The sequence below is a fragment of the Melanotaenia boesemani genome, chromosome 22, assembly GCF_017639745.1.
Source record: "Melanotaenia boesemani isolate fMelBoe1 chromosome 22, fMelBoe1.pri, whole genome shotgun sequence".
NCBI classification, from domain to species: domain Eukaryota; kingdom Metazoa; phylum Chordata; class Actinopteri; order Atheriniformes; family Melanotaeniidae; genus Melanotaenia; species Melanotaenia boesemani.
In genome coordinates, this window is record NC_055703.1 from 5,866,999 (window position 1) to 5,894,520 (window position 27,522).

General features: G+C 39.8%; 2 protein-coding genes across 6 annotated transcripts in view; one reads left to right on the top strand and one right to left on the bottom strand.

Annotated features, from left to right (window-relative positions):
* The window catches only part of LOC121634243 (kinesin-like protein KIF13B), a 43,800-nt gene extending 23,697 nt beyond the window's left edge, over positions 1 to 20,103 (bottom strand). For all 5 annotated transcript variants that reach the window (XM_041976778.1, XM_041976777.1, XM_041976774.1 and 2 more), the window contains exons 1-20: positions 19,972 to 20,103; positions 19,742 to 19,835; positions 19,476 to 19,570; positions 18,339 to 18,432; positions 11,017 to 11,029; positions 10,865 to 10,925; positions 10,453 to 10,545; positions 7,111 to 7,291; positions 6,698 to 6,785; positions 6,469 to 6,603; positions 5,832 to 5,944; positions 5,543 to 5,654; positions 3,246 to 3,458; positions 3,056 to 3,166; positions 2,767 to 2,901; positions 1,616 to 1,746; positions 1,131 to 1,217; positions 746 to 936; positions 406 to 640; positions 160 to 322 (exon numbers count right to left, since the gene is read on the bottom strand). In XM_041976778.1, coding sequence (XP_041832712.1) covers positions 160 to 322; positions 406 to 640; positions 746 to 936; positions 1,131 to 1,217; positions 1,616 to 1,746; positions 2,767 to 2,901; positions 3,056 to 3,166; positions 3,246 to 3,458; positions 5,543 to 5,654; positions 5,832 to 5,944; positions 6,469 to 6,603; positions 6,698 to 6,785; positions 7,111 to 7,291; positions 10,453 to 10,545; positions 10,865 to 10,925; positions 11,017 to 11,029; positions 18,339 to 18,432; positions 19,476 to 19,536 — 2,217 coding nt within the window. In that variant the 5' untranslated portion in view covers positions 19,537 to 19,570; positions 19,742 to 19,835; positions 19,972 to 20,103. The remainder of the gene's footprint in view (positions 1 to 159; positions 323 to 405; positions 641 to 745; positions 937 to 1,130; positions 1,218 to 1,615; positions 1,747 to 2,766; positions 2,902 to 3,055; positions 3,167 to 3,245; positions 3,459 to 5,542; positions 5,655 to 5,831; positions 5,945 to 6,468; positions 6,604 to 6,697; positions 6,786 to 7,110; positions 7,292 to 10,452; positions 10,546 to 10,864; positions 10,926 to 11,016; positions 11,030 to 18,338; positions 18,433 to 19,475; positions 19,571 to 19,741; positions 19,836 to 19,971) is intronic.
* A 277-nt stretch (positions 20,104 to 20,380) lies between these two features.
* The window catches only part of elp3 (elongator acetyltransferase complex subunit 3), a 31,290-nt gene continuing 24,148 nt past the window's right edge, over positions 20,381 to 27,522 (top strand). The window contains exons 1-7 of the mRNA XM_041976005.1: positions 20,381 to 20,536; positions 20,789 to 20,888; positions 21,471 to 21,609; positions 21,832 to 21,902; positions 22,172 to 22,235; positions 22,947 to 23,015; positions 23,582 to 23,736. Coding sequence (XP_041831939.1) covers positions 20,515 to 20,536; positions 20,789 to 20,888; positions 21,471 to 21,609; positions 21,832 to 21,902; positions 22,172 to 22,235; positions 22,947 to 23,015; positions 23,582 to 23,736 — 620 coding nt within the window. The 5' untranslated portion in view covers positions 20,381 to 20,514. The remainder of the gene's footprint in view (positions 20,537 to 20,788; positions 20,889 to 21,470; positions 21,610 to 21,831; positions 21,903 to 22,171; positions 22,236 to 22,946; positions 23,016 to 23,581; positions 23,737 to 27,522) is intronic.

Consider the following 27,522-nt stretch of genomic DNA (forward strand, 5'->3'; position numbering starts at 1 on the left):
TTTCTTCCTTGTATATAAAAAAAAAAAGAAGTTAAAAAACATACAACACCTCCTGCTTTCCAGGTGGTGTTTCCAACAGAGCCCCAGCTTACAGATATGGTGTTAAAGCAGCTTATTTCACCATTTTCTCTTTTTTTGTTTTTTACTCAAACCTCCTACCTTCCTGTTAGCATCCAGGTTGGCTGAAGGTATCTGCAAAGTGACCAGATACTCCGTCCTCTTGTTGAGCTCCTCAGCAATAAAGCTGGCCTCCTGGGCCAAGAGTTTCGCCCGGACAACCTGTTCCCGAAGACGCCTCAGGCTGCGGGTCATCATGGCTTCTCTGCACCGCAGAAAAACAAAACTTTTAAAAAGTGTTCTGAATATTTTTCAGCACAAGTTCCAGATCATGGAGCTGAACATCACCTGTCCTCGCTCCAGCGCCGCAGGCGTTTGTGAGAACCGGGTGAGGTTACGCTGGTGGTGGCGGCGCCGACTGAGAGGCTGGATGTGTCCAGAAGGTGGGAGGGCTTCTCGGGGCTGAGTCGCTGGCGGAGCTGCTGTAGCTCCTGCTCGTACATCAGCCTCTGGCGCTCCAGGGCGCAGCGCTTCTCCTCCTCGTGCTGCCTCTCCAGAGTCTGCAGCACTGACTGCAGGGGGTCTGGAGGAAGAGAAGGAGGGAAAAAAAGAAGGTGGAAGACATGCAGAAGAGAAAGAATGTGTTGGTTTTATCCATTAAAGGCTAAATTTGGTGTTTGTGACTCACCGTTTGTGCCCATGCCTTTCATCATGACCTCAGTCTGTGCAAACTCATAGCCGAAGTTCAGCTCGCTCGACACGTCACTCGATGTGTCCAAATCTACCTCCAGCTGGTCGGTGCTCAAACAAGTCCTCATCACAGCCCTGCTGTCCTCATCCTCACCCCCTGCATGGGCCATATGCCTGGGTAGGTTGATCCTGTGTGTGCATGGAGCGTTGGTGGTTGTGTGAGGATGTGAGAGAAAGAGGAAGGGTAACAAACGGGAAGAGAAAATGTGTTTGTAAAGTGTAAAATATAAACCAGCTCTGTTTGTTCAGGAGGACGAGTTGCAGATGCCACTGGGACATGTCGGTATGGGACAGAAAATACTGGTTTCTGATCTGAAACGGACCTGAAGAAGTGGTTGTTTCCCCACAGGATTCTGTCTCCATGTTGGAGCTGAACTGGACTGGTGACCACAACACCATTTACACAAGTTCTGTACAGGGAAAAACAAAAGAATAAAACATGATGTGCTGGTAAAACATGGAAAAGGTACTTGGCTGGCAGTGTGGCTGCACCTGTACGACTGCACCAGTCATTAAACAATTCATTCAGTATATTTTCCACTCACACATGCATATACAGCCACTGCTACAGTTAGTTATGTTTTCATATACTTGTTGCTTGGCTTATGTTTTTCTCAGTTTTTTCTCCTGTAGGTGCTCCTAATGATTGCCTGCTTTGTTTTCATACAGAGGAAGTTTTCTGTTTCTTCACAGGTGAAGCACATGGTTGGTATTTTTGTAGTTACAAATGACCTCAACGAAGATGCAGCAATAATCACAGTGACAGAGGCAGGACCTGCAGTATTGTTGCAGACGACCAACTACGTACCTCGCGTTGCGGTGAGGAGTAAGCACCACACTACTGTTCTCAGCGATGTCGATGACACAGTGCTTCGCCTGGATGGCCATCCCACACAGCTGGATGTCTTGAGAGTTGGCTGAGCCCACACGAGTGTGTTCCTAGACACAAAAGGAAGCATAGAGGAGAGAAAGTCAACTAACAATATTTACCACGCTGAACACTGACACTTTATGCTGACACTTTGTCAGGTCCACCTGTTCAATTACTTGTTAACACAAATATCTAACCAGCCAATCACTTGGAAGCAACTCCATGCATTTAGTCATGTGGACGTGGTGAAGACGACTTGCTGAGTTCAAACTGAGCATCAAAATGATGAAGAAAAAGATTTAAGTGACTTTGAACGTGGCATGGTTGTTGGTTTGAGTATTTCAGAATCTACTGGGATCTTCACACACAACCATCTCTAGGGTTTACAGAGAATGGTCTGAAGAAGAGAAAATATCCAGTGAGCAGCAGCTGTCTGGACCACAATGTTTTGTTGATGTCAGAGGTCAGAGGAGAATGGACAGACTAGTTGGAGATGATAGAAAGACAGCAGGAAGTAAAATAAGCACTGGTTCCAACCAAGGTCTGCAGAACAGCATCTCTGAACACACAACATGTCCAACCTTGAAGCAGATGGGCTACAGCAGCAGAAGACCACACCGGGTGCCTCCTGTCAGCTAAGAACAGGAAACTGAGGCTACAATTCACACACACTCACCAACACTGGACAATAGAAGATGGAGAAACGTTGCTGGTCTGATGAGTCTCCATTTGGTTCCACATTGAAATGGTAGGATCAGAATTTGGTGTAAGCATCAAAAAAACATGGATCCATCCTGCCTTCTATTAATGCCTCAGGCTACTGCTGGTGGTGTAATGGAGTGGGGGAACTGTGGGCCCTTTAGTGCCAATGTGGCCTGGTTTAACAACAGCAATAACAGGAGATTCTCACCATGGATGCAGCCAACAAATCTGCAGCTACTGTGTGATGCTGTCATGTCAACGTGGAGAAAAACCTCTAAAGAATGTTTCCAACACCTTGTTGTATCTATGACACCAAGAATTAAGGCAGTTCTGGTCTGGTACATGTGTGTTATACAAGCACAGGATTTTAAGTTTGTGTCAAATACTTTGAGGTAGTAGACCAGCAGCTCATTGAGGGCAGGGTCAGCATTGAGGTTGACCAAGAAAAACTTGTCCTCCACCACTCTGATGCCAGATGACTGGAGAGAGATGCCCAGGCTCTCCAGCTGCTTCTGTCGCTCCTACAGGAAGATCATATGTCATTTATATTAGAATTAATACACTAATTTGTCTTAAAAGATAGAGATGAAATGTAAGACTAAGCAGACAAGGAGCTGGGCCAAGACTCATATATAAATAACCCTAGTAAGAAAATCCTGAAAGTACGTGTGTTACCTGTGCGATCGCCTCCGTCTTCCTGAGTTTCTCCTCCCAGGTCACCGTCATCTCCTGGACCAGCTTCTCAGACTCTTCCAGTCGCTCCTTCAGCTCTGGAGCCTTCATGGACTGAAAACGACAGCAGTCACATTACATTCTGCACACATTAAGCCATCCACGAAAGTCTTGAGTCCAGCTGAATCTGCACCTCAGCCTCAGTGAGCTGCTCCCTCAGTTTCTCCACCTCCTCTCGGAGCTCGCGGATGATCCTGGCGTTGGGGTCTTCATTCACCACGGCATGGTTAATAATGTTCTTGGCCCTGTCGGCGTAACGCAAAGTGGACAGCGTCTCGTCGTAGTTGTCTGCTGCTGGGCTGATGGTGGCAACCATGGCGGTCCGGCTGTTCCCTCCAAGACTGTCCTGCAGGAACAAACCAAACACTCAGAATGGACACGGATGTCAGGAAAAAACATAAAAAAAAGCCAGTTTAATTCTGATAAATATGGAATAAATATGTGAAAAGAGAAAGTTTTATGGGAACTAGTACAGGGAAAAGATGAGTTTCTTAAAGAAATCCACACTTAAAAGCATTTAAACTGTTTACAGTTCAATTAAAGAGTGATTAAAGTCTTGAATCCTAAAACTTGTATCTGCAGAATTAAATATTCAGAAGCTTAAAAGCACTTTTTTCCTGTTGCAGTCTTGAAAAAGAAAGACATTACAGTCTCTTGTGATTCTACAGTTTTTTGTATCAGGACATAAAAACGCATCTGGAGGCTCGTGTATAAGAGTGTGAGGAAGCCAGATAAAAAGCATTTGGATTTGGGCTGCTTGCCCTCTGGATCAGTAAATAACAGTACATACTGAAGCAGCACAGTGGCCTCAGGATTTTGTTCTTCAGTGATGGTAGGATGGAGTGAGACGTGGACAGATGGGATCGGGGCTCCAGCAGCAGTAATGAAGCCTCTGTTTGGTGTGTTATGGTGATGAGAGAGCTGAGCTGAAACTTTCCATTTTCTGACCTTTCTAAATTTCAACCGTCACTTGTGGTCATAAGATTTGTGTAGAGACCAAAAAGATGAGATTGTTGATACAAGTTACTGAAATGGGCTGCACAGTGGTGTGGTGGTTAACACCGCAGCCTCACAGCAAGAAGGTTGCTGGTTCGAATCTCAGCTGGGGGGAGGTGGCCTTTCTGTGTGGAGTTTGTATGTTCTCCCTGTGTATGCGTGGGTTCTCTCCGCGTACTCCGGCTTCCTTCCACCATCCAAAGACTTGCATGTTAGGTTAATTGATTACTCTAAATTCTCCCTGTGAGTGTGAATGGCTGTTTGTCCCCTATGTGTTGGCGATGGACTGGTGACCTGTCCAGGGTGTACTAGCTTACCTGTAATGGACTTAGCGGTACAGAGAATGAATAAGTTACTGAAATCGGTTTCCTTCGGAAGGCTGGATGTTTACACATCTGGAGGGAGCTTGACATGGAGTCGCTGCTCCTCTGTATTGAAAGGAGCCAGCTGAGGTGGTTTGATTAGGATGCCATCTGGTTGCCTCCCATTGGAGGTTTTCTGGGCACAGCCTGGTAGGAGGAGATCCCGGGACAGAACTGGATGACAATTAGCTTGATCATCTGTAAGGGTTTAGTTTAACATCTGGCATCAACTTTCCAGGGCACAGTCTGATGGTCTTCGTTCTTCTTTTCGGGGTCAGCTGATTAAATTGTTTATTTATTTTTTACCACTGCTTACTGTGTCAATACTACAACCTTAAGTGAGCAACAACACAACTTATTTCACTCACTGTGTCATTGTCAGCATTTCTATTGATATGCTGCGTTTTCATTTTTTGGGCATTCTGACCAAATATCTGCACACAGTCTTGTGGTTGTTTTAGATGCAGCTTTGCAGGTGTAAGCCGTGCTGCCAGGTTGTTTTTAGAGAGAAGAAGCACTTTTTCCTGCAACCCTCCCAAACAAGCCATACATGTTCAGTCTAACTGAGGCCTTGAGAGTCTGAGATGTTCCTCCCCTTTTTTTTTATCTTTGCACATTACACGGTCTGACATTGGATGTGCACACCTGAATCTTTCCACTAGTGAATAATCTTTCTCTCTTTGGAATGATGGACTCCAAACTATTTGAATGATCTTGTAACCATTCTCATTCTGATGTGCAGCAATGGTTTCTTCTCTAATATCACAGCTGATGTCTTTCCTCCCTTTCTTCCTTTCCCTCCACATTGGGCCTGAATGCTCCAGAGTAGGAATCTACTAAAACATCTGATTTTGCTATGGATGTACAGAGTTTTTCAACACTCTGCTCAGGTTGTATTTCCCAAATTTTAAGACCTGATAATGACTCTATATTTTTTTTCTGTTATATACTCTGACATGTAAAACCTTCAAATGAAAAGAGCTGTTTCTTTTCCATACGACTGCATGTATTGAAGTGAATCTGCAGTTCAGAAGAAACTGTGCTGCTGTCCCGTTTCTCTTTGTTTTCGTACCTTGAGCAGCCAGGTAAGCACAGAGTCTCTGTAGGGAACAAACTTGCTCTTGTTCTTCCCTGCTCCCTGATCAGCCAGGGCCGAGATAACCAACCCCAGAGTGCTGAGAGACCTGTAGAGAGGGGGTGGGGATGGAGAGGAGCTGTAATGGGTGGATTAAAAGTCTGCACATCATCGGGATAATCACAAGTTTCTAGGGAGTCATATTAAGGAGAAGACAAACACAATAGAGGCGACTTATCCTTGAACCGGAGGTAAAAACTGGTTCAAGCATTTTCTGTGGACCTACTTGTTGATATTACTGCCTTCTTTCAGCCTCTCCCCTGCTGCTCCAGTCTTTGCTGCTCGCTCGCTTCCAGCAAGATCCACCAGGCTCAACTTGCTCACCTTCTCTCCACTCGTCTGGAGCAAACGCATGAAAACAAAAAGACACAATCAGAACAATAAAATCCCTCCTTTTGTAGCCACCACTTAATTAGAAAGACCCATAAACAACAAGGAAAGATTGATGGATGATCTATCCATTCATGCAGCATTTCAACAATACAACCCCACTTCCAAAAATACCGTGCTTGGTTTTATGCTTTAAAAAGGGAGATTCTCACCATAAATAATGTGTTCTGGCAGAATCCTGCCCTTTGATAAAGCCAGAGTTAAAATAAAACTATATAGCCTTGCTTTTCTTTTCCCAAAAAAAGGACAATGTGTGGACATTAATCACAAAGGCTCTGACTGTTCAAAGCCTCGGGGGCCCCCTGTGTTCTTTTGAGGGACCCCCTTGGGGGGTCACGGACCCAGGTTGGGAACTACTGAGTTAGAGATTAAAACAAAAATAATGATGGAAAAATTTTCTTCTGGAACTGCTAATAAAAAAAACAAACAATCTTGAAAGTGTGAGTAGAAACACAAGAAAAACAATGTCTTACTCCAGACTGCAGGTCCATGAGTGTGTGTGTGAGGATGATGTTGAACACAGCGTGAGATCTGCTGCTCTCTTCGTTCATGTTTGTAGCTGCAACGGTGCGAGATTTATTTCCCTCTGACATCAGAGACTCTATGTCCTGTTGAAAACATCCATCCCTGTAATATTACATTTTTCCCACGGCAACACAGTCTAATAACAAAAAATCCTTTTTAATGAAATGTTTGCGTTACCTTGTAGCTGGCCACAGCTAGGCGAGACAGACCATCAACATAAGGCCCCAAAACTTTGTGTTCTCTTACTCTCAGAGATAGTCGACTCCTATAGAAAGGAGTCAGGAAGAACATAGGACATTGTTTTCTTATCATCTACACACTATTCATTTCACTTCATTAGAAATATATTTACTGAGAAAATTATTAATGTGTCCAATATTTATTTCACCCACTGTATGCTGTAAAAAAAATTAATAAAAAAGCAGGACTTTTTATGCAACTGCTGAGACGCAGTTTTTCTGCTAAATCTGCAAAAAACATGCTTGTATGATAAATTACGCCCAACAGACTCACAGAAACTGAGGTACCTAAATACAGTTCGCTCTTTTTGTGGTTCCAAACAGGACGTACTGGAATAAACATGTCCTCACCCTTTAGGGTCGAGCAGATCTCGGACCTTCTCGTTGTAAATCTCCATGTAAGAGACCTCCACAGTGAAGGTCTCTCCCTCGCGGGCCTCCTGCACCGTTCTGCTAAACAGGGAGCTGCAGAGCCGAGGGATGAGACCGGGCTGCTCCGCCGAGCCCATCATAGTGTACGACTTCCCAGAACCTGGAGATGCATTGTTTACAAGCCCGTAAATCACACAGGGAAAACAAAGCAGGTCAAATTCAGCATGCTTTGGGAAGATTAACAGCTAAGACTAAAGGCTAAATTAATAAAGAACATAAAGATCTGACAAGTGTTGGCAGCAGCCAAAAAAAGGAAGGAAGGAGGTGCTAATGAATAAGCAGCATTAAATAAAACATTTTTAATAAAAAGTAAAAGAATGGAAATTTTTATTGATATAAAAGCCCTGTAATTAGCCTCTTGAAGCTACAACCCTATAATAATAATAATAATAATAATAATAATAATAATAATAATAATAATAATAATAATAATAATAATAATAATAATAATAATAATAATAATAATAATAATAATAATAATAATAATAATAATAATAATAATAATAATGTGTCTAGCCACAGCTGCCCTGGGTCAGACTGATGGAAACGTGGCAGCCAATCAACGCCCACGGCCACTCCGACCACCACCGAACGTTCATACTCTTTCATACACCAGCGATGCTGACACTGGAGGCAAGGAGGGTGAAGAGTCTTACCTAAGGACACGACGACGGATCAGTGCATGTTTAAAATAAAAATAGTATGGCACTTTGAATGGCAAAGTGTGAACCAGTGCTACTGATGATTTATTAACAGGATTAACAGATTGTTGGGGGCAGAATTTAAGAATGGGTAAGAATTTAGCAGCTCTGTACATAGACATATCTGCCCCCTTAAAGGTGCATCGTACAAAAAAATTCAAAGGTCAATGACGGAAAAACTTTACACATCCTTTAAAACTGTGTTTATCTTGGCATCTGATCACTTTACTAAAATAACTGTTGTGCTTTTTATTCTTTTAGAATGAGCCATTTATATCTACTTGCAGTGGATCCACATACAAGGCAGATGCCATATTTGTGCCACCATTTTTCTACGGCGTCACTGGATGGACAAATAACTGTGTATGTGAAGAGAGAACCCTCTGAGTTTTAAAACTACAGCACCGGCTCTCTTTCATAGACACTAGAGCACAGTTTGGGCTAAGTAACTTAAAAAGGACCACTGAAGAAGACAGTACACATGCACACAGTGTTGACGTAGTTGCCTGTAGTGCTACAGATGAAAACATGTTCATACCGAGATTCATTTTGGCCACTGACAGCCACTGTTCTTTCACAACTATGCTTGGCACGTGAAGTAATTTCTATGCTTATCTTTACTACTAAATGTCAGTCATTTTACACACTGTACCTGTAACATCCAACCAATCACAAATCTTAAATGATTTAAGTCATAATTCGCTGCATTAACTGACAGATTTGTGATCTCTAAGGGTCTGATATGTTCAATGACACTCTGTAAATGTCAATACAACAGTAACAGACCATTTTATCTGAGTTTAAGGGATTTTGTGAACAGTTTCACTATGAATATGACACTTAACATGTAACATGTCACCCAGTCTGTTAGAATATGAACTTTATAACAGATATAAACAATACAAAACTAACATTTCATTATGAGTAACATTGATGATTAGAGCCTGTGCCAACCCCCCGATCTCCATAATCTCTCTCCTGGATTATGGCTCAAACTCAAAACTTGACAAAAGTGTTCAGAGGTTTTTTTGTTTATTTTATTTGTTTAATTAATGCTGATGCAGAGGTAGCATTGTTTTACAAGGATGCAACTTTCTCCTCTTTCGATGGTGTGATTTGGTGATTTGGGCCCCTATCTGATGATGCTACTGATATAGATCAGTATCTGGAACTCTACTTTGAGAACATTCAACCTTGTGCATCATTATGGAAAATTTTTTGTCCAGTTGTGCAAATGTTTCCTCTTTTTATGCTCATCATTTTGGTTGCTACTGCAAATGGCACAATTCTTTGTAAGAAAGTCTCTTCACAAACTTTAGAATTCAACTTTTAATTTTCCTAGTAGCAAATTTATGCATAAGCTTATAATGAGGAGCTGGCCGTTTTTAGTGGTGAACAGTAAAAATGTCTAATTCTGTGCTTAGGGCACCCAAATGGCCAGCAGAGACCCTGGTGAAACAGAACTCTTGTGAATCTCTGAATCACTTTAAAACAACTGCTGTGAAACCAACTCACTGCTTCGAAGCATCTGAACCAGTTAAAGACTGACATCTGTGGGATGCAGGGCTTCATCACTCTGCGGGTGTCATTGGTCTCCCTGCCTCGTCTTTTATTAGTGTTTAACACTTTTAAACCTGAGTCTTCCAACTGGAGGCCTCTGATGGTGGCAAACGGTACCAAAATGGCAGCTTTGGAGACCCCACCTGAACTGTTTGTACTAAAACCTGTAATTTTGTTCTGCTTCACGTTATCAGAAATAATGTTCACATACTGTAAAATGATCAGATTGAGGTTTAGAGCTGCAGCTACATCATTATAAAGAGACATTCATGTTCATCCTGAAACCGTTTATTTAGTCGTTTTTTTAGGCAAGCCTGAATTTTTTTTTCATTTGTGCTTTGTGCACAGTAACTGTATACTGTTATCTACACAGCTAAACAAATGTCGCAAGTGCTGCCTTTACTACGACTCCAAAAGTATTCAAATCTGGACTCAACCTGCGCCCTGAACCTCGATTATCAGCTGAACTGAACATTCAAATAACTTGCATTATATTGCAGTTTTTGCAGGGATTGTTTATTCCTGCAAAGTGGGGCACGGTAGAAAAGTTTGAGATCCAGTGCTATGTAAGAGGTGCCATAACACCTACATGTCATTTGTAAAGCATACATAATCTGAAAAGAAACATAAAATTAGGTAAAAAAAAAACATTAAAACAGTGTTTTAATGTGGACCAAACAAGTATTTACTAAAATTATGTCAAGCTAAACACAAACAATTTGCTTCACCAGCTTAGCCATAAACATGCTCTGAAGAACCAAGAATGCATGAAGCGAAGACCTGCCCCCTCCACTTCCTCAGGTAAAACTAAAAAAGATGCAGGTGTCACTTGCCAATTCAAGCTGTGGATCAGAATAACCAACGGCATTACAATCCATACAGCCAAAAACTACTAAAATCGTGTTTGTAGAGCAGATTACATAAGAAAGAGCTCTGACAGTTTGAGCTTTTTGTCTGTCAAGAAAAACTCAACTATAAATGGTTACAGGTGTAAAATTACCTGTTTGTCCGTAAGCAAAGATGCAGGCGTTGTAGCCCATGAAGGCATTGTCCAGCAGACTCTCCCCAAGGCACTGGAAAACCACATCCTGACCTGAACCAACATCACAAATCAAACTAGAATCTCAAAGAAAAACACTCAGAAAAGCCAGGATAGACATTTTGTTCTGATTCAGCACATTTATTAAAACCACACTAAAACCAAATGTAAATAATGTGCAACTCTTCTTATCGCCCCCCCTTCACAGTCTCTTTCTTCAGCTCCATAAATAGCTCTGAATATCAGGAAACATTTTGTCAGGAGATAAGTTGAAGAAATGACTCACCAGTCACACATGAGCTAAAAACAGAGTGAGAATCAGAAAGAGAATCAACGCTCGCAAAACACAGCCACAGAGCGAAAATGCACCAACCTGCAAACTTGTCTTTCTGGGATTCATCCATAGACCAGAAACAGTAGTCGTAGGCAAAAACCTGAAGAAAACATCCAAGATGTAAACACAAACCAGAGCACCAAAATCTCCAGCATGAGAATTAAATTAACACAATTTTCTGTAATATTTACCTTTGGTTGGTTCCTGTGGACAAAAAAAGGGGGTAAAAATGTTAGCTTCCAACACAAGTACATATGGAAATATCTGATATTTTGATCCTTTTATGAAGCAAATCTGAACATTTAAATATTTTTTGACATCAAGCTTACAGAGATTAAGAGAAATATTGCATGTAAACAAAATAAACGAAGAACAAATATGAAATATACTCTCCTACGCCATTTTTATTAATAAAATCTTTGAGGAGCAAGTAAGAAAAACCTGAGCTATTCAACTCTCATCAGAATGTTTGCTCTTCAGGAGTCGATTTTCACTGTTTTTTTTTTTTTTTTGATCCATTTGTCTAACTCTCAGTCCTTGCAAACTGAAGGATTCTGGGAACTTTCTGAATGCAAACTTACAGACATGCAGCCCTCTAAAAATCTAACACCAAGTTTGCAGAGCTAACGCTACACACTGACTGAATGCTGGTTGGCTGACAGTAAATTTGAGCTTGGGAATAACCAACAGGATAAAGATGTCTTGTGTTATCTGGTGGCAATCCATACATACTTTCATAATTTAATTGAAGATGGAAGCAGTAGAAAGCCAAAAACAGTCAGTGGTGTGTTTGTGGGAGCGGGTTGAGAAGCAATATTCAGACATTTGTTTTTTATGCTCAACATTTCACTGTATATTAATGATCATTTTAGAAATATATAAAATATTTAATAGGTGAAGTTTAAGCAAAACTCCAATGGGTGGTACAACTGCATTATCTGCAGGTAGGCTGCCTACATTGTCCCTTTACCAGTGAGGTTTGAAATGTAAACATGGCTTCCTTATCAGGTCTACCATGCTAGAACCAGGTTGGACCCCATTTTCATTCAGAACTGCTTTAATTCTTGGTGTCATAAATTCAACAAGGTGTCAGAAACATTCCTTAGAGGTTTTCTCCATATCAACATGACAGCGTCACACAGTTGCTGCACGTTTGTCGGTTGCATCCATGATGAGAATCTCCCGTTCCACCACATCCCAAAGCTGCTCTACTGGACTGAGATCTGGTGGCTGTGGAGGCCGTTGGAGTCCAGTGAACTCATCGTCATGTTCTAGGAAGCAGGTGGAGATGATCTGAGCTTTGTGACATGGTGCATTATCCTGCTGCAAGTAGCATCAGAAGATGCTCCACTGTGGTCATAAAGGGATGGACACGGTCAGCAACAATACTCAGGTAGGCTGTGCTGGTTAAACCAGGCCATGAAGGTACTAAAGTGGGGCAAGAAAACATCCCCCACACCAGTACACCACCAGCAGCATGCAGCATTGTTACAGTGCAGGATGGGTCCATGCTTCATGTTGTTTTTACCACATTCTCAGCCTAGCATCAGACCAGCAATGTTTCTCCATCTTCTATTGTCCAGTGTTGGTGAGTGTGTGTGAATTGTAGCCTCAGTTTCCTGTTCTTAGCCAGTGTTGCTGCTGTAGCCCATCTGCTTCAAGGCTGGACGTGTTATGTTTTAAGAGATGCTGTTCCGTATACCTTGGTTGGAACTAGTGCTTATTGGACGTCATGTTACCTTTATATCACCTGCCCATTCTCCTCTAACATCAACAAGAAAAGCAAGTGAACAGGTGTACTTAACATGGTTAATGAATGTAGTACAGGCTACTACGTTTAAGCTCTATTTAGTGAGAAAACAACTGATTTACAGTAGCTTATCAGCTATATTAGTTATTCTGCTATTTTAGGACAACAATAATTGATGAAAAACCCACATAAAATCATTTAAACATTGTTTAAACAGCCCTACAAGGTCCTTTGTGGGCAGTTATAAACCTCATATGAACAAGCAGTAGGACCTGTCGCTGCTCATGGATAACTCATTTTATCACTGCATTCCAGCAAGCGAAGGCCAAATTTAATTATCGAACATGTTTTCGGTTGCTCCCCAGCATTTCTGCTCCAGTCCAAGAAGTATTACAAAGAGGTCTGTGAGATTTTATCTTGCTGTTTTGTTGCTAGTTTTGTCCTATTAATTTAATTTCATCCAAGGACTGCAGATGAAAAATAGCCATGTGGATAACTCTGGTACATTTACAGTAATGTCTATTAATGTACAATGCCCCTGTCAAATAAAATAATAAATAACCAAATAAATAAGAAATGGAATCCTTTAAAAAGGTAACAGTTCAGGGTCTGAGATGGCACAATGCACTGATCATATGTCAATATGTCTATGAAGTTAACTCCAGCCAAGAAGGTCTGATAAAAAAACAACCAAAAAAAACAACAACCAATTTCACAATAAATAGCATAAAGTACCAGAAAAGTACCCAAAAGCATCACCTGTAACAACATTCTCTAGCAAAGATCCATACATTTAGTAATTTAGCACTTTTAGAAAATGAATAAGAAGAAAAACAAAACCAAGAAGCAACAACGCCTTTTATGTTGTGCACTGCCCCCATGTGACGTTGGAAAGCCAAAACAGGTAGCTGCACATTCAGAAGCACAACGCAGAAATATGTTCAGCCCTAACTCTGCAGCAACATTTAAAAAGGCTGTAATATGTTAGCAACATTTTAGAGGACGTGCAGTTCTAACATTAACACTTTCCCTCTTAATTCTGACTTAATATCTCAAAGCTGCTATAAGCTGGAAAACTGAAACAAATACTGATTGGTAAACGAAAGGCTGTACTGAATACGAACACAAGCTAATTTATAAATGTGACATTGATTGAATGTTTAACATTCTTCAAAAAAATGTGCCAAATAAAAAAGGGGAAAAAATGGTGGTAGCATGTTTTTTTTTTTTTTTTAATGAACCGTCATCAAACTGGCTTCTGGCTTTTAAAGGAAAAGAAAGAAAAAATAAAAAGCTGGAAATGTAGTCATGGCGACACAAAAGAAAGAGCTGTAATGAAACAAGGTCTCCCTATGTGAGAACTGGCTGATCTATGAAAGAGCAACATTAAGTCCTGTCCTCCCCTGGGCTGGGAAGGACATTCCTGAGATAACTGGCAGAGCCTTGAATCGCCAAGGACTCACTTTAGGAGGAGGAGGAGGAGGAAGGTAGATTACCGAGTCTATGACCAACAACATACAGGCTGACAGAACTAAACTTACATTATATCCCAGGTCTGCTGACTATTCGTGTTCTCCCGAGTTATAAAAGCAGTAACAGGCTTCATTAATCTCGTCTCCAGAGTCTTGACAGCCCCTGCTGGATGCCTGGTTTGCAGCTATTGGGGTGCTGCAACATATTAACACCCCCTGAGGGCCATGCAGCAATTTGGTAAAAACCTTTCAGTGAGCTGACTAAGCACCAACTTTTCAGAAGTGGCTGGTCAGTGAGTTCCCCAAACAACAAAGCTGCACAGATTTTAATCATGATAATTCAGTCGATATAATAGTTAACTTGGAAACAATTCAAGACTTCCTTATTGTTACTTATTCACTGCTATAAGTCATTTCATTTCTTACAGTTTTGCATCTGTTTGACCTTTTATGCTGCTCTGAAACCATCAAAATACTCGCCTGTGTTGAAGTGAGCCTGTAAAACCAGTTCACATTGACTCCTGAAGGGGAAACAAACCAGTGCTGAAGCAAGTTGAGGCAAACATACAAATATTTATGGACAGAAAAGGAAAAAAAGCCATTTGATTATTATGAAATACAAGATTCTTTCTACAAAGACAAAGCTTCTTTCTTTTTCATGCCTGCAGGGGATTGCCTTGAAACATTTTTACTGGATGAGGAAACCTGAAACTCCAGGGAATAGTGGCCTGCATCATACATCTATTCCTAAAATGTTTAATAACTGCACTGACTGGATTTCTGACACCATGCAGACACATTTTCACATTGACCGGAAGAATAAAGTCTGAGTAAAATTCTGCATCTTAAGTCAAAAACATTACAAAGTGCACCTCTTTGTTCAGGCATGGCTGCCTACCTGAGCAGGACTGAGCTAGAACAGACACACCCTTTGTAAAGACAGCAAAGTGGAAGGAAAAACAGAGGGAGGGGATGGAAAAAATGTGTGCTAATCAGACAGGCTTTTGTTTTATTTACACCTCACCCCCTCAGCATAAAAGCAGGGAAACGGTTACCTGTTTGAGTAAGAAAACCTTGTTTGGAAATAAAGACTCACACAGCAATTAAAATGTATTAATCACCAAGTAATTCAGAACACCTTTATCACGTGGTTGTTTCCCAGAAGAAAAGAAATATGTCAGTCAGCATGCATTAAGAGTTTAGGTGCTGAAGACCTTTCTGTGTATGCTAGCAGATACTATAATCCAAAGCCTTTACCTGCAGGAGATTAGTTTTTATTATAGTTCAGGTTAGTTTAGTATAACGTCAACTATTAAGAATTTACATACTTTTATTAAAATTTAAAAATCAATCATTACAACTTCTAATTTAAAAATATGTAACCTAAATAAATGTATATAATTTATTATAATTTAGAATAATTTATTATAATTTCTAATTAGCGTTATTTGTTTTTACAGCGTATATAGTTAGCATAATTTAATATTTTTTATTTCTAATATTTTATTTATCTTATATCTAAATAATAATTTTAGATATTTCATTTAATTTCTAACTTATTTTTCATTTTTGATAAAATTATAATATAGTTTCAGATAATTACTAATTCGAATCTATATTTTTATTTTCTATTAATTTATTTAACTAAGAATTTATATAAGATAATCTATCAGAATTTCTAATCACTTACTACTCACACATTTTTAATAAAAATAAAGTAATTTATCTTTTATAAGAATTTATCATAACCTAATTAAATTTCCATTATAATTCTTAATCTTATTTAAAAATGCCCTTCAGAGATTAATGTTGTCTTTCGGCTAAAAACTGACCAATCCTCTCCCTGTCGCTCTTTTCTTTGACCTCAGCATTATGGGTTTGAGTTATAAAGGCTCGTGTGGTGACACAGAGGACGTTTCATACAGATCACATCAGTTTAATGTAACAAAAAAGTTATAACCAGGGTTCATCTCATATATTGGGTTAGAACGATCTTTTCTCTTTCATAACGAACAGTTTGGGGTTTCCTGTTCTAAAGGAAACAATAAAGAAAGATCAAACAGATTTTATCATGGCTGCTTCTTTGATTCTCCTGGATCATTAAACTCAGGAATTTCCCCATTAAATCCTTTATTCTTTATAAGTTCATTTTGACAACAGCTGGCACTTTTATTCAGTTTCTAACAAAAAAAAAGGGTTACTGATATATTTATTTCAGGTGTCATGTTCCTTTGATCACAGACATTTTGCTTAATTAAAATAAAAGACTCTAAATTTTAAGATTTTATCATGTTAAGAGTGTTTTGAACTCTTTTATTTGCTATCTTTTGTGGTGGACATCAGGACTTACTACTCATTTCCATAAATGAGGCAGAAAGGACTTTACTCTGAATTGTTGCATGAAAATCAGATTTAAAGCTGTCGGAGGATAAAATGAGACTATGAAAGTTTAAAAAGATCATTTTTGTCCCAAGAAGGAACCAATGGACGATATAAATAATGTTGGCATCTATTCATTGTGCTAGTTCCTGTAGTTCATGCTACATTTACTAAAACCCTCATCAAGAAAGGAGAACACTGGCAGGGCTCTGCGAGGACTTTAACTGGTGCAAACATAACCAAGTTTTGGGGGGAATAGACCAAAAACAACAATAAAAAACTGCTTGGTCAGACCTAGTTTTTACCAGGTTCATGAAACCCTAGCAGCCCTCTATCCTGCTGGTGTTTGTAATACTTAGTGACAGTAAGTCAATGATCTACCCTCTGTCATCTCTGTAATACAGTGCAAGTACATGTACACGACTTGCTGACATAAGAAACTCAACCACACTCAACATGACTGCTTTTGATCCAGTTCTGAACAACAGGTTGAGGCTGTCTGGGTCCAGACCTGCAATTCTGTGAGTCTGGCATTAAAGTTCTCATTTAAACAGCTGTTCGTACCTCTGCCTAGAAAACATGGGACTGCGTCTCAGTGGGCTGCACAGAGGCTGCAGCAGGTGATAAACACACTATTAATCAGCCTACAAACGTTTCTGTAAATGACATGCTGTGATTGCCATGTTTCAGAGCAGCCTGAGTCGAGCTCTTAGAGGAACTTGACACTGACAAACGTTTCAGTGGGTTTTGTTATGCAACAGATGCAAAACAAGAGAGAAGTTAAAAAAGAAGAAAGACGATACATGTAATTATAGATTTGTGGTTTTGCAGGATTCAGTGTTAACAGCAATTCTGAGTAAAAAGATGCAAACTAAGGCCTTTTAAATCTGCAGTTTCTTGTTCTGAAGCAGTCTCCTTTTACTATAAAATGTGATTTAGCTACTGGTAATACATCCATGGGCTCTATACATCATATACTAAACAACACATTCTCCTCTTCCTCTGAAGCTTCTGAAAAAGGAAATGGAAAATGGGAACTGAGAAATATTTTTCCACATGTTCAGAAGTCATGAATACATAATCAGATTTTTCACTCTCACACATGCCTCCCAGGACTTCCATAACATCAATAAGATGACATCATCAGTCAGCACAGTCGCGTGCACGAGTCGAGTTTGACCCGGTTAGGGTTGGGTTTAAATCAACCATGTCCTTGTCCCAGTAAACAGGATGGGAGTGTAGTCACTGATGCTGCTGCGTGTCTGACGTTCAGCTGATTCCTCTGACTCTCTCTGAGAGATCATCATGTAAGAATTAAAACTAAATTCACTGCTTAGTCGATGTCTTTAAGTTACCTAAACAATGATCTGTTTACAAAGAAAAACAACAAATAAACTAAACTTTTGAGGGTGTGCAGAGCACTGAAGGTTGTTTAACTCTAGCTAAGTGTGTACATGCAACTGCATTATTATAATCAGACTAACACCTTTACAAGCATTTTAAAAGTCTGATTTTGGTCAGACTCACATTATGGACAAAGGCAAAATTAATGCTGTCATCTCTAAAGTTAACAAACTTACAACTATATAAAAACTGTCACAGGACTTTAACTGATTAAACCACAAGTTGAGACAAACCAGTCCTTCAAACCAGGTCCAGATCCGAACATCTGATTTTTGTGTCTTAAGCAAATAATGAGAAGCTTTTATTTTTTCTTTAACTGTGCAAAAGTCATCAACTTTAAGACTTGTCACATTATGTGACTCATGCCGACGCCTCTGCAATAATCTCCTAAGCAATGTTTCTTGACTAAAAATCTAAGAGGAGATTAAAATCTGCTATGGTCAAAGCATAAAAGAAATAATGACCAAAATGAATGACAAATTAGCGTGCAGAACATTTTGCAGCTTACCGGGGATCTGCTTTGCTCACATTGGTGATGGCTGGAAACAGAACAGTCTGGTTGCCCTCCATCTCCACCACACTTTTTGTTTTCAGGTCTTTTTCTGGATTAAGGGGGAGAATATTGACACACTTTTAATGAATTATGTAACTTTTCAAATAAAATGAGTGCTTGGTGGATTATTTATTTGTTGTAACAATGCCAATAAATCCTGTTCTGTTGGAAGTTTTGTTTATTTCCCCTTAAAAAATAAATAAATAAATAAAAACAGTAAAAAAATATATAAATGTAGTCGCTGACAGCTCACTGTAGAATGACAGGTGGCACTCGCTGTGTGGGTCAGTTCCTCGTGATCAACACACAAACGGGCCAACATGGAGAGGCAGGAAATAGTTTTATCATTCAGGACCTGCCTGTGCAAACATTACAACCAGTTTATAACTCCCTACGCAGACAGTAAGGAAAAGACAAGGCACACCTTTTCTTCCCCATTCCTACCTGCATGACTAGATTTTAAAAGGCGGAGCCTGAACTCAAACTTCCTGTCATTGTATAATTTAGGGCACATATGTGCAGAATATCCACAATACTTCTTCTTCCAAGTTCCATAAAAGTTAAACAAAACAGCCCATATTTTATTACCAATAAAACATAAAAACATATTAAATGCTGAACTGAGAAATTTCACCATTTTGTGGAAAATATTAGCTTATTTTGAACTTGATGCTAACAACACATCTCTAAAAAGTTGGAAAGGGGGCAACAAAAGGTTGAAAAAGTAATTGGTACAAACTAAAGACAAAACCTGAGTAGCAAACTAATTATTTTAATTGATAAGAAGTTATGCATGGCTGGGTATAAAAGGAGCATTTAGAGAGGTTTGCCTCTCAGAAGCAAAGATGGGCAGAGGTTCATCTTAATTCCAGAAAAATGTTGCTCAACTCAGAAATGTGAAGATTTTGAAGATCCCTCCATCTACCGTGTATAACACCATAAAAAGATTCAGAGAATTAGAAGGAATCTCTGTGTGTTGTTTAAATCATTTAGATACAAGGGGGGGGGGGGGGGGGGGGGGGGGGGGGGGCAGTATGGTTCAAATATTAATTTTTTCTTTAAGTGTAGTTTTTGGCGTGACATTACACTTACCTCTCCTGTTCATGGGTCGCACGCGGACAGCGACCTTTACATTTGAGTTGTTGTCATCCATGGTGCCACCTGACCTGCGGCTATTCAATGAACACCTGTAAAACCAGTTATCGTTTATGTAGCTACTTCATATTCCCTCTGAATTATACACAAGGACTCATTTTAATTGTGCCGCGCAGCTGCAGTTTTTACTTTTTAATATTTATATATAACAGTCCAAATAAAATATGAATGTTTATGAATACACGAGATAAATGTGAACTGACCGTGTGTGGGAGTGCGCAGTAGTTTCCCGTCTGACTCCCACAGGCACCTTCAAGTGCTCCCACACAGCAGCTAGCCGTGGACGCTAAGCGAGGGCTGGGTAACAGCAAACACACACACACACACACAGTTAAATATGTTCACCATGACCGCTGACAACTGAAACTGGCCCCCAGCAGAGACCACGGCGGGAACCCCATGTATCTATCTTCAAAGTCTACACAACACTTACAAGAGTCTGTGGTTGATTCCCTCAGCTTTCCACCTGTTGCATTTCCTGAAACTTCCCACAGAGATCAGTCAAGCCATGTCAACTTGCAGCTAAAGGGATTTGCTGTGAGATTTAGTGTGCGAGCCTTCAGCTGTCCCGCACACACTGCAGGAACTGGTTTAAGATGGGATTCAGCGCCACTGCGTGGATCCATAGGGAACACAAATCTGCCTCTCTGTGAACGTTTATTCAAACCATACTAAGACTTTTTAACAAAATATCCCCAGACAGCCCTGGTTCTATCAGCAGAACATAACTGCTATAACTGTGGCACTTTTAAATTGAGAAATCGAGGAAACACGTGGAAAATATTGTGGTTTCCTAGATGGGAAAGGGGCATGTACGTCATTTTACGACAGTTTCACTTACCTTACGGTAGTCGTATTTGGATGTAACGTGGAGTTGTTTACTATTTATCCCGGTGCTCTTGAGATCTTAGACAAATTTATACCCTTTAACAAACACCAGTTCGTGGTAAATTTGAATGTGTGGCTAAAGGAAGACATGGGGAAGCCAAAGAAAAAGAGTGAGTGTGTGACAAATGATTTAAAAGGTCGGAAATTGCTTTTAAAAGTAGCTCGGCCGGCGGAAGCTTGTTGATAATGCTAACTGCTGCTAGCATGCTTTTTCTTCTGCATTTTTTACTTTGCAATTTTTTTCTTTATTAAATACTTTAAAAATCTGTACCTTTTGTTAAAATTGTTGTGTTTTATTTACGGTACCTACTACATGCATTTGAAACTTGCTTATCCTAAATAATTTATTTTTTCATTGACAGGTGACCTCAGCCGAGCTGAGCTGATGATGATGACCATTGCTGATGTCATCAAGCAGCTGGTAGAAGCCCATGAAGAGGGAAAAGATATAAATCTCAACAAGTAATATATGATCTGATGGTTTCTGATAACAAACTTTTCTTACCAGGAAATTTATAAAATTTCATGAGATAATCTAAGCCAAAATTACCTGATCATATTAAGTATAATCATGTCTGACTTAGATCTTTTTTCCTCAGTGACACAAAATTTAAGCCACTCCACTAAAAAAAAAATTGATATGCAGAGATCATGATTTGTTTAAAGACATCTCCACAAACTTACAACAACGATCATGTTTAATATAATACATGACAGGAGTACAGGCTGTAGTGTAAGCAGTATTTGATCATTTTACTAATAAGATTCTGATTCCCATGTACAGTTTCTTTTGTAATTGCATAAAATATGAAATTGCTCCAGTTAATGGTTTTGACATTATAATTAGACAATACAATAATTTCATTACTCTTTAAAACTCTTTCTCTTCAATTTTCTAAAGTTATACGTCTAAAAAATGACAGCATTGTACTGTAGAATGTGCTGTTTGTTTTATTGCCTTTTGTTTAAAAGATTTATTTACATTTTTCCTATTACCAGTCTTAATCAGTTTAACATGTTTTTTTTTTTCATTATTATCAACAGGGTGAAAACTAAGACTTCAGCTAAATATGGACTTGAAGCCCAGCCTCGATTGGTGGATATAATTGCAGCTGTTCCACCGCAGTATCGCCGCGTTCTGGTGCCCAAACTCAAAGCCAAACCTATCCGCACTGCCAGTGGGGTGAGAAGTGTTCATCCTTCTGTCCGCCATTCTGTCTTTAAGTGGTGTACTCTAAACGAGTAAGGCGAGTCGGCAAGCAGCAACGGGTCCCAGTCCAGGACTCCAACCTGGGCTGGTTGCACTGAGGAGGTGTAGCCTCTGTCCATGCGTTGGTTGCTCAGCCAATTGAGCTACATGCCATCAGAAATATTAAAAAATGTTCAATATTTGTGTCTGTCACAGATCGCAGTTGTGGCTGTGATGTGTAAACCTCATCGATGTCCTCACATCAGCTTTACAGGAAACATCTGTGTGTAAGTCTGTCATCTGTTGTTATAGATTAATGTATTTACTGTTTGTTTTTTAATTATGCTCTATAGATGTAAACAGATTACAATTACGTACAGTAAATGGTTGCTTTTACAAAAGTCAATGAACAAAAATGTCGTGAGGTCAGTGTAACCCATGAGCTGGGCTTTTTAAATGACTTTATGAGAAAATTCTTCAAGAAATACTTATTTTTTTATGTCCTCTCATGTTCAGATATTTAGTTTATATGTTAAATCCATATTTATACTCACAGATACTGTCCGGGTGGACCAGACTCTGACTTTGAGTACTCCACACAGTCTTACACTGGCTATGAGGTAAAGTTATTTAATTCCATCTGCAAACCAAAAAAAAAGCAGCATTTTTTATTTTTGGTTTGCAAATAAATATTATATGTTTTAGAAGTAATTAATTCTGGTGTTTTGTTTTTCAAAACTGTCAAAGAAAATTCTCTTGCTTTCTTCTCAGTTAACCCAGATAACTTTAGAATTCGGAGGATGAGTTCAGCAGGTTATTGGATAGAAGTCAACATATATAGCTTTATATCTAAAGCCAAAATAAGGCAAATATGGACTATTTATATCGCTATAAAATTTGTCTCAAAATCCTGAAAAAGTTGTGATTTTTAAAAATAAGGCACATTATAATTTCCCACATCTGATCCTTGTTATGAGGTTCAGTTAGTTACGACCTCCTAGATTAAAACTATAGCACCAGTCAAAAGTTTGGACACACATACACATTATATTTAATGGGCAAGTATTTCTCAATTGATCTGGATCCATCATGTTAACTGATATCAGTCTTTTAGCTGTCGTCCATTAGAATTTGTTTGTCCTTTAACACTACATTTGAAAAGACGAAATGCCAGATCACAGTGGAGAATAGCGCCAATGACTTTAGCCAAGAATTTAAAACATTTACCATCCAGCTCACTTTATGTCTGATACATCAATAAGCATAAGGGTTCAACTTGCAAAGAATTTTTTGCTTTTTAATTTATTAATGTTTGTTTGTTCTTTTGATAGCCAACGTCAATGAGAGCAATCCGAGCTCGATATGACCCCTATCTTCAGACCAGACACAGAGTGGAGCAGGTCAGTGAATCACTTCACTCTGTAGATATATAGTAGAGTTTTAAAGTCCTTAGATGACCCTTGAAAATTGTACAGGGTTTGATTTGAATTGCATCATGAAAAAATGGTTTAGTAGCTGAGTGCGTCCTTTTCTGTCTGGTAGCTGTGAAATCTGGCTGCATTTGTACGAACACATTAGCTTCTCAAACAGCTGCTTCTATAAACCTGCAGTTCTAGCTTTTACTTACATACATCACTATGAACAATGATTATATATGACGGATGCTGCATAGTGTTTCACAGCTTAGACCTAACCCTAATTATTCTAATTGTTTAAATTTATGGTCACATTAATCTAACGCAGCAAAACAACGTCTTTTATTAGAGCAGTTTTATCTTAATTTGCCACAGTTTTAATCTCTAATGGAGTGAATTAATTGGCTGTTTGAATTATTATCCCAACATGTTTTACAACCTTTATCCTTATCTGTTAGACTGCATGACACTTTTTTCACTTTTTAATCCCCATTACAAACAATAAAATGTGTCGGTATCAGATGGTTTAAAACCTTGTGTGTGATCTGCAGCTGAAGCAGCTGGGCCACAGTGTCGACAAGGTGGAGTTCATCGTGATGGGTGGGACCTTCATGGCTCTGCCTGAGGAGTACAGGGACTACTTCATCAGGAACCTCCATGACGCCTTGTCAGGACACACCTCCAATAATGTAGCTGAGGCCGTCAGGTACTGAACTCATGCTGAAGTTTTCCTGTTTGCAGCAACACACTGGACTGCAGTAGCCTCCACATCTGGACTGATACGACACATCAGGATGAAAACACACTTATTGTAGACAAAAAAGACACCAAATCCACTTCTGTGTTTCAGTTTTAGCCATTTCACTGTAGTCCAATTATAATCCAATTAAAATTAATTCACTAATGATCCACATTAGTCCAATTTATAATTAACGTGTTCATATAAAACAATTATATTTTGTCTAGCTAAGGGAATTTTCATCTTGACTCCATGTGGCGGCGGCTGATACTTTTAATGTCATATTTATACACGCAGAATAAAAAGCAATGGGAGAAAAGTGCAGAGAGGTGCTCAGGGCATCATGGGACGTCCTAACTAAAAGGATGGCTAACGGCCACCAAGCCAGCACTATAAGCTAACTATGAGCTTAATCACCAAGGAAAGTTTGAAGCTTAATCTTTAAGGTAGAGAGAGTGTCTGATTCCTGAAGCCAAACTAGGAGCTGGTTCCACAGAGAGGAGTCTGATGACCGAAGGTTCTGCCTCCTGTTCTACTTTTAGAGAATCGCAGTAAACCTGCAGTCCGAGAGTGAAGTGCTCTGTTGGGAAATATGAAGTTATGAGATCTTTATCATACAATGGAGCTTGGTCACTAAGAGTTTTACATATTGGGAGAAGAATTTAAAAGTTTTCTTCTGGATTTAACAGGAAGAGAAGACAAAACTAGAGCGTGCTAAAAAAAGCCCATCACAGCTCACTGGTTAAAATAAATAACATGTTATTAATTTATTTAGATATCCAGCTCCCTGTATTATCTGTACGGGGACTTTGAGTGTAAAGAAAGGTGCCTATAAATAAAATGTACTTTATTTATTGTTATTTTAAATGCAAAACTGGAAAAGAATCAGAAAATTCATTAATAGGAGGATAAAGTGGTTTTTGATGGATTCCTGCTGTGACAAAGCTCCCGCATGCAGAAAATCAGCTTCTCTCATTCAGATAATGCTAAATTCAGATTTTTAATATGGCATGAGTAAAACTTTGTTAATCTGTTAATGTGTTAAAAACAATTAACAAGTTAATTCCACAGATTAATGTCTTTGTATTAAAGTTTTAATTTAAATGTTTATATTTTTATGTATTATTTTACATTTGAATCATACGGAAGCGTGGAGCTGTCACCCAAATAAAAAAAAATCGGCCCTTATCACGTTATAACGTGATAAGTTTATTGTAAAAACGTGAAACGTATCACGTTATAACGTGATACTTTATTGTAATAACGTGAAACGTATCACGTTGTAACGTGATACTTTATTGTAATAACGTGAAACGTATCACGTTGTAACGTGATACTTTATTGTAATAACGTGAAACGTATCACGTTGTAACGTGATACTTTATTGTAATAACGTGAAACGTATCACGTTATAACGTGATAAGTTTATTGTGATAACGTGAAACGTATCACGTTATAACGTGATAAGTTTATTGTAATAACGTGAAACGTATCACGTTATAACGTGATAAGTTTATTGTAATAACGTGAAACGTATCACGTTATAACGTGATAAGTTTATTGTGATAACGTGAAACGTATGACGTTATAACGTGATAAGTTTATTGTAATAACGTGAAACGTATCACGTTATAACGTGATAAGTTTATTGTAATAACGTGAAACGTATCACGTTATAACGTGATAAGTTTATTGTAATAACGTGAAACGTATCACGTTATAACGTGATAAGTTTATTGTAATAACGTGAAACGTATCACGTTATAACGTGATACTTTATTGTAAAAACGTGAAACCTATCACGTTATAACGTGATAAGTTTATTATAAGAACACAGCCTGTACTGTATGCAGATGTTGTTACGACCTATATTGGAGCAAAATACATTTCATGGAAAATATACTCATCAAGCAGAAACATTTCAGTTCTTTTTGACAATGATTAATTGTTCTACTCTGGTTTATTGTTGTACAGAAATGTGGGACAGTTATGAGAAACACGTAGGTCACCTGCCTGCGCACAGTGAGACCGTGCGTGTGTGTCTGAATTGCCACAGAGCAGACATCCCCAACCTGGGACCTCTTGAGCCAGTGTCCTGCAGGTTTTCAGTATGTCCATACTGCAGCACACCTGACTCAAATAATGGGTCGTTAAGAGGCTGGTGCAGACTTGGTTTATTATTGTACACAAGACCGTTATAAGCAACACGGTGCGTCACCTGCCTGTACACAGTGAGACGGTGCGTGCATGTGTCTGAGTGGCAATAGAGTGTGTGCGCTGCTTTCAGTTAATAATATGTTGTCTCCTGACAATAAAAATGAAAATTATAAAGGCTTTATGCACCGCTGGGACTGGGAGAAATAAGTTGCCGACACAAAGACGTGGTCCTGTCTACTTAAAGGGTCCAACGTCAACAAGTGTCCTCCGAGCTTCATCAAATCTCTCCAATGAAGTAAAACGTAATCCCATGTAGTAAATTAGGAATTTCTCTGGAAATAATAAACCACACTGAAAACCTGCAGGACACTGGCTCAAGAGGTCCCAAGTTGGGGATGCCTGCTCTGTGGCAATTCAGACACACACACACACACACCGTGTCACTGCGTGCAGGCAGGTGACCTACGTGTTTCTCATAACTGTCCCACATTTCTGTACAACAATAAATCAGAGTAGAACAATTAATCATTGTCAAAAAGAACTGAAATGTTTCTGCTTGATGAGTATATTTTCCATGAAATGTATTTTGCTCCAATATAGGTCGTAACAACATCTGCATACAGTACAGGCTGTGTTCTTATAATAAACTTATCACGTTATAACGTGATAGGTTTCACGTTTTTACAATAAAGTATTGTAGTATCGCAGCCCCGGAACCTGGGTGGGGGTGTGTTTGTGTGTGGGTGTGTGTGTTTGTGTGTCTGTGGGTATGCTGGTGTGTGGGTGGGTGTAGAGGGACGTGTGTGCTGTATGTGTGTGTGGGTGTGTATGAAGGTCTGGGTGTGTGCGTGTATGTGTGTGTGTGAGTAGTGTGCGGGTGTGTGTGTGGAGGTCTATGTGGGATGTGGGTGTGTGTGAAGGTATGTATATATGAGTGTGTGCACGTGGAGGTCGAGGTGTGTGTGGAGGAGTGAAGGAGTGGGTGGAGGCGTGAGTATGTATGGAAGTGCTTGTGTGTATATGCAGGTATGTATGTGAGTGTGTGTGTAGTGGTGTATGTGTATGGAGGGGTATGAGAGTGTGTGTGTATGTGGGCACCGGTGTGTGTGTTTATAGGTATGTGCGTGACGTGTGTGTGTGGAGGTATGTGCACGTATTGAGGTGTTGGTATATAGAGGCGTGTGAGAGTGTGTGTGAGTGGCTGGGGAGAAGAAAAAAAAAAAAAAAAAAAGAGTGTGTGCGTTTGCAGGGGGTTAGGACGTGTCCTCTGGGGGGCGCCCTGGCTGGGTGTTGGGGGCGGGGGCCTGGGGTTCCCTTCCTTCGCCTCGCCCCCCTCCCACTCAGAAAGAGGAAAGTGGCCCCTTGGGCTGGTGGCTGGCCCCTGGGGGGGTTCGTGGCGTGCCTGGGTTGGGGTGCCTGCTCTGGGCCTGTGACGCCCTTCGGGGCCGGCGGGGGACGGGGGCGCCCTAAGCCACTGGCGGGTCGTCTTCCAGGGGGGAGGCTTACCCCCCTCTGGACCTACATCTCCTGACCCCTCCCCTCCCCACTCTTCACTACATACACAGGTAGGGCCGTGGGGGGTGTGCTTGTTGCGCT